Source organism: Schistocerca cancellata, chromosome 8, assembly GCF_023864275.1.
Source record: "Schistocerca cancellata isolate TAMUIC-IGC-003103 chromosome 8, iqSchCanc2.1, whole genome shotgun sequence".
Classification (NCBI taxonomy): domain Eukaryota; kingdom Metazoa; phylum Arthropoda; class Insecta; order Orthoptera; family Acrididae; genus Schistocerca; species Schistocerca cancellata.
The window spans coordinates 530,599,534-530,621,293 of record NC_064633.1 but is presented as its reverse complement, the minus strand read 5'-3'; the positions used below and the strand labels follow the sequence as shown (position 1 = coordinate 530,621,293).

General features: G+C 45.4%; 1 protein-coding gene across 1 annotated transcript in view; it reads right to left on the bottom strand.

The window, feature by feature from the left end:
• The window catches only part of LOC126095667 (proteoglycan 4), a 407,646-nt gene extending 386,240 nt beyond the window's left edge, over positions 1-21,406 (bottom strand). Inside the window, exon 1 of the mRNA XM_049910423.1 lies at positions 21,237-21,406. Within this exon, the coding sequence (XP_049766380.1) occupies positions 21,237-21,406 (170 nt within the window). The remainder of the gene's footprint in view (positions 1-21,236) is intronic.
• Positions 21,407-21,760: the final 354 nt, after the last annotated feature.

Here is a 21,760-nt window from a genome sequence, read left to right as displayed (position 1 = left end):
AGGCCGCTATTACGGCGAGAGCTGGTTGTTCTGGGTACTGATTTCTCAGGATCTATGCACCCAAATTGCGTGAAAATGTAATCACCTGTCAGTTCTAGTATAATATATTTGTCCAATGAATACCCGTTTATCATCTATATTTCTTCTTGGTGTAGCAATTTTAATGGCCAGTAGTGTAATACGTAATCGAAGTACTGGTGCATTTATTTGTGACTATATTTGATTGTAATTATAATGAAAATATTGTAAAATCCTGTGCAATAGCCAAGTGAACTTTGTTGACATGTATCGACAGCAATGATGAAATGGTAGTTGCTGTGTCGTTGTTTGTCTTTGCACATGGAAAGTGTCTGTCGTGCCGCCAGCAGAGAGGAAGCAGAGCAGCCTGCGCCATGAAAGAGTGTGGGAGTGTTTGTTGGGCGCTCCCGCAGACGCGGGTTCAGCTATGATAGCGCCAGTGCAGGCGCGGCTAATTCGTTACCCCCGAGTATTGAGAGCACGGTAGGAGTGGACAGGCGGAGGAAGCTGCAGATCCAACTACTGCCTGTCCCACAGTTATCTGTGGCTCTGGAGACGACTCGGGGTTCTTCTCATCGAACAGCAGCAGCAGTAACAACAACAACGACAACAACTGCAATTCTCCATTATCGTCGGCTACTTTCTTCATCGTCCACACAGTTACAACACTGTAAGACTGTTAAGTGAAAAATTATGAACTTACATAGTCATTACCCAGTGACATTTCTTTGACAAAGTATGACTAACTTGAATAATAACCTGCAGTAGTTAAAACGTGTAGGGCACCTGTGTTGTCATTGTCATCAGACATTATTGCCACGCAGGGTATCTTTCCGTTCCATGCTATCACCGAGTATCGTAAGAATATGAAAAGTAACTATTTACTGCCAGTTTTGTGTGTTTGTTAACGACTAGTTTGAGTATAAATTTTCTGCTTCAATAACTGTTAATTCTTGTATTGCATAACAGAGGTTTAAATAATTTGCAATTTCGACTATTAAATGTGTTCACTGAAAGTAACGTAAAATTTCGCTGGCAAAACTGATAACTAAAGATAAACCACAAATAAAAAAAAAATGGCCGGCCGAAGTGGCCGCGCGGTTCTGGCGCTGCACTCTGGAACCGCGAGACCGCTGCGGTCGCAGGTTCGAATCCTGCCTCGGGCATAGTTGTGTGTGATGTCCTTAGGTTAGTTAGGTTTAAGTAGTTCTAAGTTCTAGGGGACTAATGACCTCAGAAGTTGAGTCCCATAGTGCTCAGAGCCATTTGAACCAAAAAGAAAAAGGTTCAATTGGCTCTGAACACTATAGGACTTAACTACTGAGGTCACCAGTCCCCTAGAACTTAGAACTACTTAAACCTAACTAACCTAAGGACATCCATGCCCGAGGCAAGATTCGAACCTGCGACCGTAGCGGTCACGCGGTTCCAGACTGTAGCGCCTATAACCGCTCGGCCACTCCGGCCGGCCACAAATCAAGCGTGCGCAATTTCATTTATTCTGTGTTTAGCTTAGCGAGTGACTTCTGCTGTCTTGGTATGTATTTTATTGTTGTTATTTTGAAGGTAAGATCAGTTGCTCATTGCAGTTGCAGCTTCAGTAAATTCACTTTAGTCTTTCACTAATCAAAAGCAAATTACTTGCCCTTTCTACATAACAAATTTTGAATTATATTTATTTAAACAGTAACTCCATTTAACTTTACTTTCAAAATTTAGTATTTCAGAATAAGTAACTCAAACTCAGTGCTTTATGATTCATTTATTTTCTAGTGGACTGTTGTGCTGTGGAAAAGCGTGACAACCTTCTGTTGCCACGCCAGTGATCATGTGCTTAAATTTCTTTGCCATTACCTTTCTCTAGTTTCTGAAGATTCATTGACCTAGCGGGCTGGTGATCATTTAATTATCCCTTTTTTAGCTAACCAGTGTTTTATTTGTGTTATCAGTAATTTTTATAGTAAATATTACGTGGTACTCTTCCCCCCCCCCTCCCCCTCCTATGTGGTTCGTGAGCGATTGCACTATATTCCACCCATTTCAAAATTATCATCAGTATTTAGCTTAAGCTTAAAACAGATTCTTCCTTCAGAACAGTCTGTTGTACACTCTCCTCCAACTAACCGGTGTTATTTTCCTTCGGTAACGATAGCCTTACTCACCATAAAATTTCACTACTCATGTTATATCGCAATCCAGAAGGCCAGTTAGGAAGGAGGAGGTTACACCCTCACTTCTAGCAGATCGCTGCAGAACTTGCAATAGCTTTCCATTCCTCTTGTAGCCTTTCTTCTTTTGACAGTTTCACTTTCTGTTACTCATTTTTAGTCGCCTGTATTCCTTTTTATATCTGCTTCATTTGCTGATTTTTTTTTATATTTAGGCTTTCATTTCTTTAAATATTTAATACATCGTGGGTTATCCATGGGTATCCATTGGAATTTGTGTTTGTGTCTAGTTGTCCCTCTGCCGTCTCCACTACCTTCTCTCTCGAAGTCGCCGACCTAGGTGGCCGAGCGGTTCTAGGCGCTACAGTCTGGAACCGCGCGACCGCTACTGTCGCAGATTCGAATCCTGCCTCGGGCATGGATGTATATGATGTCATTAGGTTAGTTAGGTTTAAGTAGTTGTAAGTTCTAGGGGACTGATGACCTCAGCAGTTAAGTCCCGTAGTGCTCAGAGCCATTTGAGCTTTCGAAGTTAGTCCTTCCTACTTTAATGCATTCATTTAGTCATTGCGTAACGCTAAGTTTAAAACTCCAAGCAATTTGTGTCCTATCTGCTTGATCTGCTACATTTCTACAATTTATTCAATTTTTGTCTAGATTTCGTAATTAATAAATTACGATCAGAAACAACGTCTGCCTCTGGAAATGTCGTGTAGTTTACGGAAAAAAATTCTAAATTTCTGTCTTATTATGTATTCTGTCTAAAACTTTCAAATCTCCAGATCGCCTCCACGTATAAAATCATCTTTCACAAACGAAGTGTTAGCGATGGTAAAATCACGCTCTGTGCAGAATTCTTGAATGGATTCCCATTTCATCCCTTTCCCCCAGTCCATATTCCCCTATTATTTTTCCTTTTTCTGCTAAGCAGTTCCAATTTGTAATCGCAATTTAGTTTTAGAATTCCCTAACTATCTGAATAAGTTTGTTTCAATCTCATAGTCTTGTTAGTGGACTTGTAATAATGTGCAGGGTGTTGACTTCGTGTCTGCCTTTGTCACTGTAATGCTTTCATTAGCCTGTTTGTAGTAGTTCATTTCAGTTTTCATATTAATTATTAGATCTGTTTCTGCAGTACTCCTATTTCATTTTGTATTTATACTTCTGTACTCACCTGAGAAAACATTGTTACCCTAACATCGCAATTCCTTAATGCCCCCTATTTGCAAATTCAAGAACTGCATTTCTGTCTTTAAATTCACTATTCCTTCTACACCATTTAGGGATCTAATATCCCACGCTCTGGCTATAGAATACCAGAGTTATTTTTATGATGACAGCATCCTCATGAGTACTTCCTGCCCAGAGATACGAATGGGGGGAGGTTATGTTATCTCCAGAATATTTTACCCTGGAGGATGCCATCAGTATTCAACCGTATAGTAGAACTGCATGTTCTTCAGTAATATAATGCCTGTAGATCCTCTGCTTTCAGAATTTCTGCAGTATCAATGCATTATGGTGATGTTGGGTAGTGATAAGGACTTAAACAGTTATCCATACGGTTGTCTTTGTAACTAGTGAGAAGGCTATCTGTCTTCAGTGAGTATAAGTTAGCTTGGCATCCCTATGGATACCCCACTGATATGGTTGCAGCTACAGTATCAGCACTGCTGAGGCAGAAAGTGCATTCTACCACACTAGGTGCCCCTGGAATTTAAGTGAAATATGGACGATAAACAGTTCAAACAAGAAGAAGATTGAAACATTTCAGATGTGGCGTTAACTATGAATGCTGAGGTCTGGATGGGTAAGTAATGAAGTTGTATGTATCAGATTGAGGATAAAATAGCTTTATGACAAAAGTTGAGTAAAAAAGGAGATACATCAGTAGGATGCCTCATTACGCAACAAAGATTACATGATATGGTAATAGAGGGACGTGTGGGGGAATGGAAACTGAAGAGTGAAACCAAGGGTTGCATACAATGAGCAGATTCAAATAGATTTAAGTGGCTGCAGTTATGAGGAGATGGAGAAATTTCAGTCTTTAATCATCAGTTGTCTTTGCACTGAGATTTACCAGACATGAGTCAACAACTGTTTTCAGTATCTAATATGTGAACATATGATCCAGCTCATTAACTCAACTAATCGACCATCAACGCTGCTATACACATTTCATTATCATTCGCATCATCAATAAATAGACGTTCACCACCCATACGCTTACGAATAGATAGTCCACGATGTCGATTCGTTACTGTGTCCTATAGTCAGAAGTATAAAGCAATGACTATAATTTTATTAGTGCATTTAGTCGTCACTTCCTAGCCCATTATAGTTACGACATTGAAAGGTCACATTTTACTGCGTGCCACGCTACTGCTGTCGACGCCTGTTTAGCAGGTAAGCTAGATGGAAGGCGGTGTAACTTCCTGTGCTCTTAGGAGCAGGAACTACGGGCAACTTTTGCCCCTTGGCGTGTCACAAATAGCGTAATGCCACTTAATGAACAACGTAGTAAAGACATTTCATTCACATTGTTCATTATTTAATATGTTCGTTAGTTCACGAATAAATTCTACTGAAAATTCAAAATTCTTCCATATACTGCTCTTGTCAAGGAAGAGCTGAAGTACAGAATTGTCGAAGCTTTCGAAGCCATCAACAGTGGAGGGTGAACCTTCGACAATGGCAGCCACTCACACTGACGAAACGTCGAAACAATCCACATCTACATCTACATCTACATTCATACTACGCAATCCACCATATGGTGCGTGGCGGAGGGTATCTCGTACCACAAGTAGCATCTTCTCTCCCTGTTCCACTCCCAAACAGAACGAGGAAAAAATGACTGCCTATATGCCTCTGTACGAGCCCTAATCTCTCTTTATCTTATCTTTGCGGTCTTTCCGCGAAATGTAAGTTGGCGGCAGTAAAATTGTACTGCAGTCAGCCTCAAATGCTGGTTCTCTAAATTTCCTTAGTAGTGATTCACGAAAAGAACGCCTCCTTTCCTCTAGAGACTCCCACCCGAGTTCCTGAAGCATTTCCGTAACACTCGCGCGATGATCAAACCTACCAGTAACAAATCTAGCAGCCCGCCTCTGAATTGCTTCTATTTCTTCCCTCAATCCGATATGATAGGGATCCCAAACGCTCGAACAGTACTCAAGAATAGGTCGTATTAGTGTTTTATGAGCGGTCTCCTTTACAGATGAACCACATCTTCCCAAAATTCTACCAATGAACCGAAGACGGCTATCTGCCTTCCCCACAACTGCCATTACATGCTTGTCCCACTTCATATCGCTCTGCAATGTTACGCCCAAATATTTAATCGACGTGACTGCGTCAAGCGCTACACTACTAATGGAGTATTCAAACATTACGGGATTCTTTTTCCTATTCATCTGCATTAATTTACACCAATCACAAATCCTGTCCAAGTCATCTTGTATCCTCCTACAGTCACTCAAGGACAACACCTTCCCGTACACCACAGCATCATCAGCAAACAGGCGCACATTGCTATCCACCCTATCCAAAAGATCATTTATGTAGATAGAAAACAACAGCGGGCCTACCACACTTCCCTGGGCACTCCAGATGATACCCTCACCTCCGATGAACACTCACCATCGAGCCACACACATACTTGGGAAGCAATCACATATGTTCGTACCTTAGTTAGGAGTCTGCAGTGGGGCACCGAGTCAAACGCCTCCCGGAAGTCAAGGAATATGGCATCCGTCTGATATCCTTCATCCATGATTCGCAAGATATCATAAAAAAATCATAAGATTCCGAGACAATAGACAACAGACAATACAGCAAGAGCTTAACTCTTTACAATGATGGTCATAGAAGAGTAAACACTCAGTGTTTGCCGCTTCTGCCCTTCGAGTGACCTTGTTTCTTTTTTAGACTGGAGTCACATAATACACAACATATCCAGTCTGACATTCAACTTTCCTCCAGCGATGGCGTAATTAGCGAATCGCGCTAACACTAGATTTCTGGGGGTGAGGGCATTTTAGGTGCTGTCGGGGAAGGTGCATACTTATTACCTCTTCCAGAAGCTGAATTTAGAGTGCTTCTACTACTTTGAGATTTTTTCCCACAGTCAGGATGCGATGGAAACACGAATCAGGGCACATTTTTAGCTCTGATGTGAACCATCAAGGCTGCACATCTTGTTAATTCACAAGGTTGATGTGTCTCTATATGTAACAAGTTGGGGATCGTACTCCAGCGCCACAGCAAATGTCGTCAGTTGTGAGATTTGTAGTGGGATAACATTCACAGAACAAAAGATCGTAATCAGGCAAAGCAAAACTTTAGAACTTGATGTAGAAACTATTTGGAATTAGTGAACATAATTTTATAACCTAATAACGATGAATTTTTATTGCTTTGTCTCGCCTCCTGAATCTGTGCTCAACAGAGACAGGGATACAGTCAGGAGTGCACCAGGGAAGCGTGATAGGACCGCTGTCATTTTCTACATACATAAATGACCTGTTGGATACAGTAGACAGGGGTCTGGGGCCGTCTGCTGATGATGCTGTGGAATATGGGAAGATGTCGTCGTTGAGTAACTGCAGGAGGATACAAGAAGATTTAGACAAAATTTCTAGTTGGTGTGTTGATGAATGGCGGCTGACTCTAAATGTAGGACGATGTAAGTTAATGTGGATGTGTAGGGAAAATAAGGCCATAGCTTCTGTGGGGCGGCGGTTAACTCGTGAAAATTAGAATAATTGCTGTATACATGCTTGCAATTCAAAATGTTTGAATGTTGAATCAGTTTCAGGCTTTTAGAATGTTGTTAATGCTGTCTTTCGCCGTTCTCAACACTGGCTCTCTATTTACTTTTTTTTTTTTTGGCTCCCAGAAAGTGATTTAACCAAACGTGAAGCCAGTATTTAGAGATCCTAGTGCCCACTTCATCTGAGAATACCATTATAGCTGCAGCTTATAGCTCTGAGGAATTAGGAGATTGTCCGGGATTTCTAATCAAAAACGATTTTCCAAAATAGTTGAGTATATTCTGAAATTCACTGATAAAAAACACAAGTATCCCTACAACCTAACTAACAGAGCAGTTCAGAGTCTAATGCGCTGATGCAACTATAAATGTCCGAATTAAATGTTAAAAAGAATGCTCGCCATAATTTGATGAGAATATTTCATCAAACGCCACGCTAAATAATTGGTAGAATGTCTGTCCCGCGACGGCACGTGAAAATACGACAATACGCAAACTGAAGCTAGATAATGAAAATCATCCCAGAATTACTCCTTCACTTGAAATGCTTTCACGGTTCCGCGTATCTCTAGTAACTTAATACGGCACCCGAGGCTGTTTGTAGCAGTGCTACCGAAGCGACGCGACTCCCGACACAGCTGACGTGCTATTCAGCGTCTGGAGAGAACTGGGGCCTTCCTTCCTCGCGCAGCGCTCTTATATATATAGCCGCGGTGCGGACGGCTAAGGGAACGCCTGCTCAAATCGGCTCTCCCGACAAGCCGCTGGGCTAGTTACGCACCACTTCAAGTTACATAATAATTTATAGCTTCTTTTGCTGATGGCCGATGAAGCTCTTAATTTAAACGTGCATTCAGCACGCAGGTAAGTATTGATAATAAAATTTTGACGTGGCTAAGTTAAATATTTTGGGCGAGAGAATTAATTAAATTACACTGCACGCAGCAGATGAGCTCTGAACTGGCCCTTTTGAGATCCACTATCGCTATAATTTTATAGGTATTCAAAAGAAACTTTTCACATCTTCGCAGTCATAGCGGACCTCCAATCTATTTAAATCTAAACATCCTAGCCTTATTTATTAGTCTACTTAATCTATCTTGCTTCCTTCAGTTTTGAGACGAAAACCAGAAAATCATGAATTTCCACTAAAGTCTTAATCTGTGAAATCCAAAGTACTGTTTTTATTAAATCATTATGAAAGATGAATCTAAATATAAATTTTGAAGTCTCTAGCTCTTTTCTGTTGCGCCAATGATTTTTTCAGAAAAACGTCCAAATTTCAAAAATGGCTGAAGTTATCGAACTGATATTTAACACACATTAATTTAGTATTATTCCTGACATGCTAGAAAAGTTTTAGGTCATTTGCTTGATTTTTAAGGTATTGCGCAATATTTATGACGTCAGAGCTAGTTACAGCAGACTGGCTGGCACACAATGGAAACTGATGTGAATTTACTACAGCGTGAGTAGGCTGCTTCCCTACACTTCGAATACAGTAGGTAGTGCTGTGTGACACAGTTACGTCGGTAAATTATCCAGGTGTAACGTTGCAAAGCAGTGTGAAGTGGAGTAAGTATGTAAGGACTATAGTAGCGAAAGCAAATGGTCGATTTCGGTTTTATGGAAGAATTTTAGGACACCTCATATAGGACACTAAACTAAACGAAATTCAGTCCGAACAGGACTTGAGAGCCCAACGGCACCGACCGACCGCCCTGTCCGCTCGGCAGACCAGACGGTCACCCATCCAAGTGCTAGCTCACCCGACCGCTCTTAACTTCGGTGATCTGATGGGAACCGGTGCTACCACTGCGGCAAGGCCGTTCGCCTATGTAGGACACTAGTGCGACCCATTCTTGAGTACTGTTCGAGTGTTTGGAATCAGCACCAGATTGGATTAAAGTAGGATACAGAAGCAATTCGGAGGCGGACTGCTAGATTTGTTATTGTTACGTTCGAACGACACACAAGTATTACGGAGCTGCGTCGGGAGCTCAAATGGGAAACACTGGAGGGAAGGCGACGTTCTTTTCGAGGAGCACTAGTGAGAACATTTACAGAATGGCACTGGAAACTGACTGCATAGCGATTCTGCTGCAGCCATCGTATGTTTCGCATAACCACAATGAAGATAAGATTACAGATTAGGGTTATTACGAAGGCTCTGCCGGGCGGGATTAGCCGAGCGGTCTAAGACGCTGCAGTCATGGACTGTGCGGCTGGTCCCGGCGGAGGTTCGAGTCTGTAACGCCGGAAATGCATATCCAAATATTTCCATCTACTGTACTATAAATTTTTTTCCTTATTTTGTTACCTGCAGATACGACATTTCTGTGTGTTTGTACACTCCTGGAAATGGAAAAAAGAACACATTGACACCGGTGTGTCAGACCCACCATACTTGCTCCGGACACTGCGAGAGGGCTGTACAAGCAATGATCACACGCACGGCACAGCGGACACACCAGGAACCGCGGTGTTGGCCGTCGAATGGCGCTAGCTGCGCAGCATTTGTGCACCGCCGCCGTCAGTGTCAGCCAGTTTGCCGTGGCATACGGAGCTCCATCGCAGTCTTTAACACTGGTAGCATGCCGGGACAGCGTGGACGTGAACCGTATGTGCAGTTGACGGACTTTGAGCGAGGGCGTATAGTGGACATGCGGGAGGCCTGGTGGACGTACCGCCGAATTGCTCAACACGTAGGGCGTGAGGTCTCCACAGTACATCGATGTTGTCGCCAGTGGTCGGCGGAAGGTGCACGTGCCCGTCGACCTGGGACCGGACCGCAGCGACGCACGGATGCACGCCAAGACCGTAGGATCCTACGCAGTGCCGTAGGGGACCGCACCGCCACTTCCCAGCCAATTAGGGACACTGTTGCTCCTGGGGTATCGGCGAGGACCATTCGCAACCGTCTCCATGAAGCTGGGCTACGGTCCCGCACACCGTTAGGCCGTCTTCCGCTCACGCCCCAACATCGTGCAGCCCGCCTCCAGTGGTGCCGCGACAGGCGTGAATGGAGGGACGAATGGAGACGTGTCGTCTTCAGCGATGAGAGTCGCTTCTGCCTTGGTGCCAATGATGGTCGTATGCGTGTTTGGCGCCGTGCAGGTGAGCGCCACAATCAGGACTGCATACGACCGAGGCACACAGGGCCAACACCCGGCATCATGGTGTGGCGAGCGCTCTCCTACACTGGCCGTACACCACTGGTGATCGTCGAGGGGACACTGAATAGTGCACGGTACATCCAAACCGTCATCGAACCCATCGTTCTACCATTCCTAGACCGGCAAGGGAACTTGCTGATCCAACAGGACAATGCACGTCCGCATGTATCCCGTGCCACCCAACGTGCTCTAGAAGGTGTAAGTCAACTACCCTGGCCAGCAAGATCTCTGGGTCTGTCCCCCATTGAGCATGTTTGGGACTGGATGAAGCGTCGTCTCACGCGGTCTGCACGTCCAGCACGAACGCTGGTCCAACTGAGGCGCCAGGTGGAAATGGCATGGCAAGCCGTTCCACAGGACTACATCCAGCATCTCTACGATCGTCTCCATGGGAGAATGGCAGCCTGCATTGCTGCGAAAGGTGGATATACACTGTACTAGTGCCGACATTGTGCATGCTCTGTTGCCTGTGTCTATGTGCCTGTGGTTCTGTCAGTGTGATCATGTGATGTATCTGACCCCAGGAATGTGTCAATAAAGTTTCCCCTTCCTGGGACAATGAATTCACGGTGTTCTTATTTCAATTTCCAGGAGTGTATATTGTCTTTTACTATTTGTATATATACAGGGTTATTACAAATGATTGAAGCGATTTCACAGCTCTACAATAACTTTATTATTTGAGATATTTTCACAATGCTTTGCACATACATACAAAAACTCAAAAAGTTTTTTTAAGCATTCACAAATGTTCGATATGTGCCCCTTTAGTGACTCGGCAGACATCAAGCCGATTATCAAGTTCCTCCCACACTCGGCGCAGCATGTCCCCATCAATGAGTTCGAAAGCATCGTTGATGCGAGCTCGCAATTCTGACACGTTTCTTGGTAGAGGACGTTTAAACACTGAATCTTTCACATAACCCCACAGAAAGAAATCGCATGGGGTTAGGTCGGGAGAGCGTGGAGGCCATGACGTGAATTGCTGATCATGATCTCCACCACGACCCATCCATCGGTTTTCCAATCTCCTGTTTAAGAAATGCCGAACATCATGATGGAAGTGCGGTGGACCACCATCCTGTTGAAAGATGAAGTCGGCGCTGTCGGTCTCCAGTTGTGGCATGAGCCAATTTTCCGCGGGCTACGCGTGAAACTTGCCCGCACGCGTTCAACCGTTTCTTCGCTCACTGCAGGCCGACCCGTTGATTTCCCCTTACAGAGGCATCCAGAAGCTTTAAACTGCGCATACCATCGCCGAATGGAGTTAGCAGTTGGTGGATCTTTGTTGAACTTTGTCCTGAAGTGTCGTTGCACTGTTATGACTGACTGATGTGAGTGCATTTCAAGCACGGCATACGCTTTCTCGGCTCCTGTCGCCATTTTGTCTCACTGCGCTCTCGAGCGCTCTGACGGCAGAAACCTGAAATGCGGCTTCAGCCGAACAAAACTTTATGAGTTTTTCTACGTATCTGTAGCGTGTCGTGACCATATGTCAATGAATGAAGCTACAGTGAATTTATGTAATCGCTTCAATCATTTGTAATAGCCCTGTATACCTATACGCATTTTTGTCGATGTATAATTGGTTTGTTTTGTAAATACTATTTGTATTTTTACGCTGGGTCTTGCCTAGAGAGAACTATGCTATCGAACGATTACATCGATAGGTCGTGTGAAGAACCAAAGTGTTTAGGATCTTTGGTAGTGTTAACTCTACCGCATGGAGCGCGGGCAGAGAGAGTCTGGCGGGACTAGGGCAGTGGAGCAGGTGTGTTGTGTGACGCTCCCGCGAGTTGCCGCGCTTTCGGGGTTTGGCAGCATGTAATTGCGCTCGACTTGCTATGATAGTATCTGACACGGTGTCGCAGACGGGAAGCATTAGCTGGCGCACATCAAGAGCCCGTTTCGCCTGGTGACCGTGTCGAGAAGAAGGCGCGCCAACATCCAGCTTCTGCAACAGCGACGGCCGCCAATGAGTGACTGTCGCCACCTCCCCGATCGACGATTGCAAACCTTCAATCAACCATCAAGGAAGACTAAAAGCACGTAAAGTTTTAGAACTGTATGGCAGATAGCAGCTTTTCAAACTGTTAAATTTTCCTCACTAAATTACAGCAACGTAGCATGAACCTTTGCCGCTCATTGTCCCAATTGCATTACCAAGCAGGGTCCCTTCCTTTTCCGGAATGAACCCGAGTGTCGCTGAAATTCAAACGCCAGCATTAAAGTAATATCATTCCATTTCACTGCTTTAATTTCAAAGTTCAGTGAAAGTATTCATAGCTGGCTACAGTATTTACATTACACAAGCACAAATTAACAGTGCGAATTTTGTTACCATATTTTAGCTTACCTGTGACTGCAGCTCGGCTTAGTAGTACTAAATTTTACTATTGTTAATTGTTCAGAATCATTTAATTCAAGTTGAAAGTTAAATCTCTTATTTCTAAATTGCGTAGATTCAAGTAGCTTTTGAAATGATTGTTGAGGTAGCCCAAGACTAACCTTATTTTATTGAAAGAAAGTTCACTATTAATTTCAGTCACTAAATTAACTTTCAATTTTCTGGTTTTATTAATTCTTTTGCTAAATTAAGTCAGAGTGTAGTGACATTTATTACTTCTGACAAACGTTCAGTTTTCACACAACACGTGTCAACCTTCAGTTGCCACGCTTTTAGTGCTAATTATTTGTGCATTAATCTTTCATTCTCAGTTATTATAGTAGTTGTTCATGGGACTGGCGACCGTAATTTTTCCCAAATCTCAAATATCTAATTAACGCCAATTAATTGTTAACATAACGACCGCACATTTACTTTCTTTATTAACTTTACCCCTTTTCAAAATTAATTTCCACCAATTTCATTTGCATTTTTCCTTTCATTTAGAAGTAACCCTTTCCTCCCTCTTTACCAACAGATTAACTTCGGTGACGATTGCTTTTCCCAAATTTCCATTAGGTACACGCGGTTTAATTTTTCACTGTCATTAAGGTCGATAAGTGAGGGGGAGGTTACAGGTCCTCCCTCAGGCATGGGTATATGTGTTTGTCCGTAGGATAATTTAGGTTAAGTAGTGTGTCAGCTAAGGGACTGATGACGTTAGCAGTTAAGTCCCATAAGATTTCACACCTATTTAACATTTTTTACCGAAGGCTCTATTTGCAAGTGGTACAGAAAAAGGAAATGGCTAATAGAAGTACAGGATACTCTTCGCCACGCACCATGCGGTGGTTTGCGGAGTATGTATGTAGATGTAGTTGTAGAATCGACTTAGACAAACAAGGCCATGATTATGCCCATATTAGTAGATTGGAGAACGTTTGTGATATAGCTACAGTTTATCTTGGACTTCCCTCAAAACTCCAATTGTGTCAGTACACAGTACTTACTTTCCAAATTTCACAATTTTTCACAGTTCAATTGAGAAGAGAATTTCTGACGGCCTTGGCCTACCACAAAATTTTAAAATATTCGGAGCATCGTCTTCTCCGAAAATTTTAGTGAGTGAACAATGCAAATTGTATATTACTCAAATAATTTACTCTGCTTGACAAAAAATGTGAACCACCCAGAAGATGGAAAGAAAACGAAATAAAATTTGAGAGGATATTTGATGTTATTACTGTGATTGCAAAACAGAGGAAAATTTTCAGAAAACTGGGCAGTATGAGCCCGCGTAACAGCATGACATTGCATCACCTCTGCCCTGGATGGAAGCAGTAATTCGTTTGGTGACGCAATGCCGTTGTATCCTCTCCCTGAGGCTCACAACTGCTGTGTGCTTAACATCCCACACACAGGCCACCGGGAAGGAGTTGACGGCGGCCGAACGGTTCTAGGCGTTTCAGTCCGGAGCCAGGCGGCTGCTACGGCCGCAGGTTCGAATCCTGCCTCGGGCATGCATGTGTGTGATGTCCTTAAGTTAGTGAGGTTTAAGTACACTACTGGCCATTAAAATTGCTATACCAAGAATAAATGCAGATGATAAACGGGTATTCATTGGACAGATATATTGTACTAGAACTGACAGGTGATTACATTTTCACGCAATTTGGGTGCGTAGATCCTGAGAAATCAGTAGCCAGAACAACCAGCTCTCGCCGTAATAACGGCCTTGATGCACCTGGGCATTGAGTCAAACAGAGCTTGGATGGCGTGTACATGTACAGCTGCCCATGCAGCTTCAACACGATACCACAATTCATCAAGAGTAGTGACTGGCGTATTTGGAGGAGCCGGTTGCTCGGCCACCATTGACCAGACGTTTTCAATTGGTGAGAGATCTGGAGAATGTGCTGGCCAGGGCAGCAGTCGAACATTTTCTGTATACAGAAAGACCCGAACAGGACCTGCAACATGCGGTCGTGCATTATCCTGTTGAAATGTAGGGTTTCGCAGGAACGAATGAAGGATCATAACACTCTGAAATGTAACGTCCACTGTTCAAAGTGCAGTCAATGCGAACAAGAGGTGACCGAGACGTGTAACCAATGGCACCCCATACCATCACGCCGGGTGATACGCTAAGTATGGCGATGAGGAATACACGCTTCCAACGTGCGTTCACCGCTATGTCGCCAAACACGGATGCGACCATCATGATGCTGTAAACAGAACCCGGATTCATCCGAAAAAATTACGTTTTGCCATTCGTGCACCCAGGTTCGTCGTTGAGTACACCATCGCAGGCGCTCCTGTCTGTGATGCAGCGTCAAGGGTAACCGCAGCCATGGAGTCCGACCTGATACTCCATGCTGCTACAAACGTCGTCGAACTGTTTGTGCAGACGGTTGTCTTGGAAACGTCCCCATCTGTCGACTCAGGGATCGAGACGTGGCTGCACGATCCGTTACAGCCATGCGGATAAGATGCCTGTCATGTCGACTGCTAGTCATACGAGGCCGTTGGGATCCAGTACGGCGTTCCGTATTACCCTCCTGAAACCACCGATTCCATATTCTGCTAAACAGTCACTGGATCTCGACCAACGCGAGCAGCAATGTCGCGATACGATAAACCGCAATTGCGATAGGCTACAATCCGACCTTTATCAAAGTCGGAAACGTGATGGTACGCGTTTCTCCTCCTTACACGAGGCATGACAACAACGTTTCACCAGGCAACGCCGGTCAACTGCTGTTTGTATATGATAAATCGGTTGGAATCTTCCCTCATGTCATCACGTTGTAGGTGTCACCACTGGCGCCAACCTTGTGTGAATGCTCTGAAAAGCTAATCCTTTGCATATCACAGCATTTTCTTCCTGTCAGTTAAATTTCGCGTATGCAGCACGTCATCTTGGTGGTGTAGCAGTTTTAATGGTCAGTAGTGTAGTTCTAAGTTTAGGAGACCCACAGTGCTTAGAGCCATTTGAACCATGTGAAGGAGTTAACGTCCTGTTCCATTTGGAACAGATATGGGGATCTTGCCGACCATCTCGCAGACAGGTCATCGAGACAGGTGCCGTGCGTGGACGAGCATTGTCCTGTTGAGAAATGTTATCTCAGTACTGTCGCATGGAAGGTATGAGGACGCAGGATGTCCGTGGCGGACCATTGTGCCATCAGGTTCCCTCAGCCACTACCAGCCGTAACCTGTAGCCGTATCCGCTGGTTCTTCCTGCCATCAGGCCAGGAGTAACACTGCCTTGGCTAAAAATTTGGGAAGATGGGACCGCTAACTGGGTCGGCCATGTTTGCCGAGGATGGTCATCATGGAACTGCGATTCATTGCCGAACATAACGCGATGCCATTCATCAAGACTCCACTCTTCGGGGTCATGGCACCATTTTAAACGCAGCCGTTGTGGTGTTGATAGCAGGCTATGCGTGGGACCTTAATTCCCTAGTCGGCTGTTGCTTGTCTACTGAAAATGGTGCACAATGACAGAATGTTGCTGGGAGTCAATTACTTGCTCTCCGACGGCAGGCGGATATGTGAACGGGTTACGACGTGCTAGGTGCACAAGACGGCCATTCTCCTTGTTGTGATCAGACGTTATCGAACAGAATCTTGTTGACGAGTATCCCTGCCCTCAAATTCCAATGCAGTCCAATATCGGTCTACTGTCACACCCAAGTGCCCCAAAAAACTGGATATGTCACGGTTCTACTAGCTGGCCAAATGGAGATCAAGACCGAGGCACCTTTCAAACTCTGTTAGAGCGCTGATAGGACTATCTCACACAAATACGCGGCATCTCCGTGTCCTCCACAGTGATCACTCAACATATGACTCTGTTCACGCACATTATGTGCTCTAACATGAGACGTAACATCACGAAACAAGAACAACACAAATGCACTGTGGTGATAGTTCTGCCTGTCACAGAGAACTGCTGCTCTAATCATTCGGATATCCTACGATGGTGTGTGCGTGTACCAAGTTACATTCACATCTGACTATGTAATCTTGTTGCATTGCTTTTCTCTCAGGTAGTGTATAATAATAGTATGAGTATTGATAGTGATGACGATAGTAGTATGTAAGCAGATCCCACGGAGCTACGGAAGTGAAGTGACGCTGTGCTTTTCTACTGCTATTCCAAATATTCCGAAGCAGTTTATCTAAGATTGTGATCTGCTAATTTAACAGTCGAATCGAGTTGCAAGTTTGTGCCTAAATGTTTGTCACATCAGGAAGACATACATTCAGAGTTGCAAAAAGATCTGTTGTCATCTTGGATGATAAGAATGTCCACAGCATTCATGAAGTAGAAGAAGGGCAACACTTGGCCACCGACAACGTTGGAATAAACATCATGGTTGATGTTCTTGTTAGTCTGACTATGTGGGCCAAGTTACGTTATGAAAATCACACACAGAACATCTTAACATCTTATAACAACGTCATAACTGAAAAATGCCCTCCACTCGTCGGAGATCAGTTAAAAGCCTGCTCTCGCCAACCTACTTCAACAGTATAGAGACTACTTCGTCAGTCCAAAAGCATTAGAGACTGAATCATAAACCACGCTCCCCTCCTCCACACCCATCACTTGTCACTGGACTCGCTTGAGTACGATGCACAGAATGTTTATACAACCGTCTGAAACTGCCAGAAAAGATCTTCTTTTGGATGTTCTTCACCTCTCGCGTTACACCCACACTTTCTTCGGTCTTGGCGAAGCATCAGATACCCGTTCTGTACCCTGTCATTTTCTGGTAGGTTCGCACGCTCCAGGTCCCGTCACCCGTGATGATTTTTTCCAGAGAGGAACAGTCCGCGTTTTTCGTTTCAGTCAAGTCGCAGCGGACGTCCACACGTCGTCGTTTTTGTCTGGAAGTCAATGCGTGTGGAACAAAACCAGCGCTCTCATTTTTCTTCTTCCAAACATTCTGTAGAATGTATTTGGACTTGATGTAGAGATGTCGCTTCATTGCTTTTTGTGACACAACAGCGTTGTCACTTCGCAGGCATGTCCACTTCGTCACACTGCCTGCTCACAACTGACTCGTCGAACACACATCTGCTGTTAACAGTTATTAGTACAAGATGTAGTTACTGCACTAACGCAGCTAATACGCTGGGAATAAAATAAGTCTTGGTATGTTTTTGGAAGGACGGTGTATTGGGGAATTCAAAGAGAAGCGAGCCACGTGCTACAAAATATAAAACTCTGAAAGGATCACTGTGTGCGGAAGAAGGCAAGAGTGACGCGGGGAGTACACCAGTGTGACAAGAGAGCGAGCGTCTGAACTCCCCGACCTCCCACTGGGCTCTGTCGTGCTGAAAACAGTGAATGAAGTGAAAGTTGAGCAAAGGGGTGTAGTGCATTTCCTGACAGCAGAAGGATTTCGGGGGATGGAAATTCATCGAAGAATAGCGCAAGTGTTCGAAGATCATTGCATATCCGTTGCAATTCCGACTCTCTACACGACCTTTACGTCAATGGCTGCTACAGTAATCGGTAATGCGGTAAGTCGTTCCGTGCATCGTGGGCCAACGACATCTGTCGTCCTGTAGGCACCCCAGTGGTTCCGGTCGCCTACGGTGTACTGGATGGCCGAGCGGTGACCTCTCCAGTTGTCACGATGCTAGGAAATGACTGTGGACGTGTCAGAAACGCCAAAGAAACATTATTAATTCATAACACCTTTATTCCTGCCGAGTACAATGTGGCTTGGTGATATCAACGACCTTCCTCGCGTCCTCGCTGACTCGTAGCGATGACACCAGCTCCGCGCAACGCCGCGTGCTGTGACGTAGCGAAGGAATGTCCAGCTGGCCGGCCGGCGTAGGAGGCTTCGTGTTGGAATCTCGGCGCTGTCGGCACGTGAGGCGTTCTTGTGGTGCGGAGTGTACTCTATCCCACCCCGTCTTCTTCCCTGCTCCTCCTGGTGGCTCGTCCGCGGTGGACGGGCGGAACAGGCTGCAGTCCGCCAGCGTCATCGGCTCACCCGGTTGTGACGGCAGATGCACAGGGCCTAGGCCCCGCACGATCTCGACGACGGCTCACTGATGTGGTCAGCATTGGCGGCGAGCGAGTCTGCCGCTATGTCTGCTAATCCTGAGTTGATGATTGACAGCGGCAGCAGAGAGGACCAGAGCTGGTACTGTCCCCTCACGTCTGCTGCTGGATTGGCCGCCCTTACTGCAACGTCTCCTTAATAAAGATTAACATGTCGATCACCGAGCTGAGCGCTACGCAGCGACCCAGTACACATCTAACTGCAAGTCTAACTGCGAGTGCCTTGTTGCTGTCAAAGCTGGCGTATTTAAAGGAAGCACGAGCGACGTCCTGACGTCATGCTCGTTTGTAGTGAACGCATTCGTTCCACTTATACTGCTGACTTATCTGTCGTACTCGCCCCTTAGGTGTTCTTGTGACAGAGTTATGTGTTGTTACGACAGGCTTACGCGAAGTTGTGAAAGGCAGTACAGCTGACGCTATACCTCTGTCTTACACTCTACGAAAGTCTCCGTCTAACTCAAACCCGCGTGCTAAGCAATCCTCTCTCGCCTGTTGTGTGTAACCAGGACATTGCCCTGCGTGACGACACATTCCGATACATGCGCAACCCTCTTACCTCTTGGCAACCTACTGCCTCTGGCTCTCGGCATAGGCAACGAAACTTTGACAGTATTCCACGTTTCCAACTCTTTACTATTCCGCGACACTACAGTCCTGTGAATCGCTTGTGCCACACTTTATCCCTTGCAACTAATAATAAATTTACCTTAATGCTCTCCGCACACTTGTGCCATTATTTAATAAATTTCCGTTTCCCGCATTGCTCCCGCTGTCTGAGAACGCACTACATCCCTTTGCTCATCTTTTCTTCTGGTTTCAGCGCTGCTGAGTGCAGTGGGTGCTTGCACGTCTTCGCTCTGTTGATACGTCACAGTGCGTCCGTGCTCCTCAAGCGGTCAGTTTTGGGCGTCAGTGCATTTGTATAGACCACACCTTCTGTAGGCGGTGGCATTACGATCCCTTCAGCGGTTTTCGTTTCACAACCTCCAGATCGTATAATTTTTAAATGCTCCTTACTATTCCATGAAGCTGTTGCATAAAATCTCTTTTGTTTCGCCTGTTGAAGACCTACAGCATGAACCGCGGGACTGCTACGGTCGCAGGTTCGAATCCTGCCTCGAGCATGGGTGTGTGTGTGATGTCCTTAGGTTAGTTAGGTTTAAGTAGTTCTAAGTTCTAGAGGACTTATGACCTAAGATGTTGAGTCCCATTGTGCTCAGAGCCATTTGAACCATTTGAACCTACAGCATCGTACACTGAGGCGACAAAAGTCATTGCGTACCTCCTAATATCGTGTCGTAGCTCCTTCTGCCCGGCTTAGCGCAGCATCTCGATGTGGCATGGACTCGTTGGAAGTCCACTGCGTAAGTATTGAGCCATCCTGCCTCTATAGCCGTCCATAACTGCGAAAGTGTTGCCGGTTGAGCATTTTGTCCACGAACTGTTCTCTCGATTATGTCCGATAAATGTCCGATGGGATTCATGTCGGGCAATCTGCGTGGCGAAACCATTCGCTCGTAATGTCCAGAATGTTGTTCAAGCGTTCGCGAACAGTTGTGGCTCGGTGACATGGCTGAGTGTCATCTATAAAAATTCCATCGCTGAGCGGCTACAAATGCTCTCCAAATAGTCGTACGTAACCATTTACACTCATCAATAGGTTCAGCTGGGCCATAGGACCCAGTCCATTCAATGTAAACACAGCCTACTTCACTATGGAGCCACCACCAGCTTGTACAGCGCCTTGTCAGCAACTTGGGTCCACGGCTTCGTGGGATCTGCGCCTCACTGAAACCCTACCACCAGGCCTTATCAACTGAAACGGGGACTCATCTGACCAGGTCACAGTTTTCCAGCCGTCAAGGGTGAAACCGAATGGTGACAAGCCCAGGAGAGGAGCTGCAAGCGATGTCGTGCCGAGCAAAGGCATTCACGTCGGTCGTATCCTTCCATAACCCATTAACGACAAATTTCACCTTACTCTCCTGACAGATAGGTTCGTCGTACATGCCACTATGATTTCTGCGGTTATTTCACACAACGCTGCAGGTCTGTTAGCACTGGAAACTCTACGCAAACGCCGCTGCTCTCGGTCGTTAAGTGAAGGCCTTCGCTCACTTCATTCTCCGTGATCAGAAGTGGCGTCTGAAATTTGACGTTCTCGGCATACTATTGACACTGTGGAACTCGGAATACTGAATTCCCTAACGATTTCCGGAGTGAAATGTCCCATGTATGTAGCTCCAACTACCATTCCCCGTTCAAAAACTGTTAATTCCCATTGTGCGGCCATAATCACGTTGGATAACTTTTCACGTGGATGACCTGATTACAAATGACAGCTCCGCCATGCACCACCATTTTACACCTTTTCTACGCGCTGCTACTGCCATCTGTATATTTGCATATGGTTATCAAATGGCTCTTAGCACTATGGGACTTAACATCTATGGTCATCAGTCCCCTAGAACTTAGAACTACTTAAACCTAACTAACCTAAGGACATCACACAATACCCAGTCATCACGTGCATATGGTTATCCCACGACTTTTGTCATCTCAGGGTAGACACAGATTGCAAAATGGTTAACCCCTCTGCGAGCGGCGTGCTTTCTACAGCACGAAACAGGCCGCGCGGTGTTCGCCTGCGCTGCGGAACAGTGCGGGCAGAGCTCTCGCAGCTGCTGATACGAGAAGCGCGGCCACCGTGGTCCGCCGGGGCGTCGCCCCTGCCGGCGTCCGGGTGACGCTGCTGCGGGCGTGGCACCCATTGAGCGGCGCCGCCATGAATGGGCGCTGCCGCCGCCCTCCACCCCCGCCGCCCCCGCCTGTGCCGCCGCCCCTATTGACCGCCACCGTCGCCTACGTCACACAGTCCCTACAGCCCTCGCCCGCTACGGGCAGCCTCACTGCAGATGCGTCACCCGATGGACCTCCCGTCTCGTCATACTGTACGATACTGTTTCTCTCATAGTGCACTCGAGCGATTTAGAAGCTGCTCGAGAAGCATGCACTCTTTGTGCAAACGAGCGCTGTACGGCTCAGTATTAGATCCGCTATAAATCAGACTTATAAACAATATAGACAATAAACAATATAATAATTCCAATCCCAAATAAATCATTTGTTGACAGATGTGAA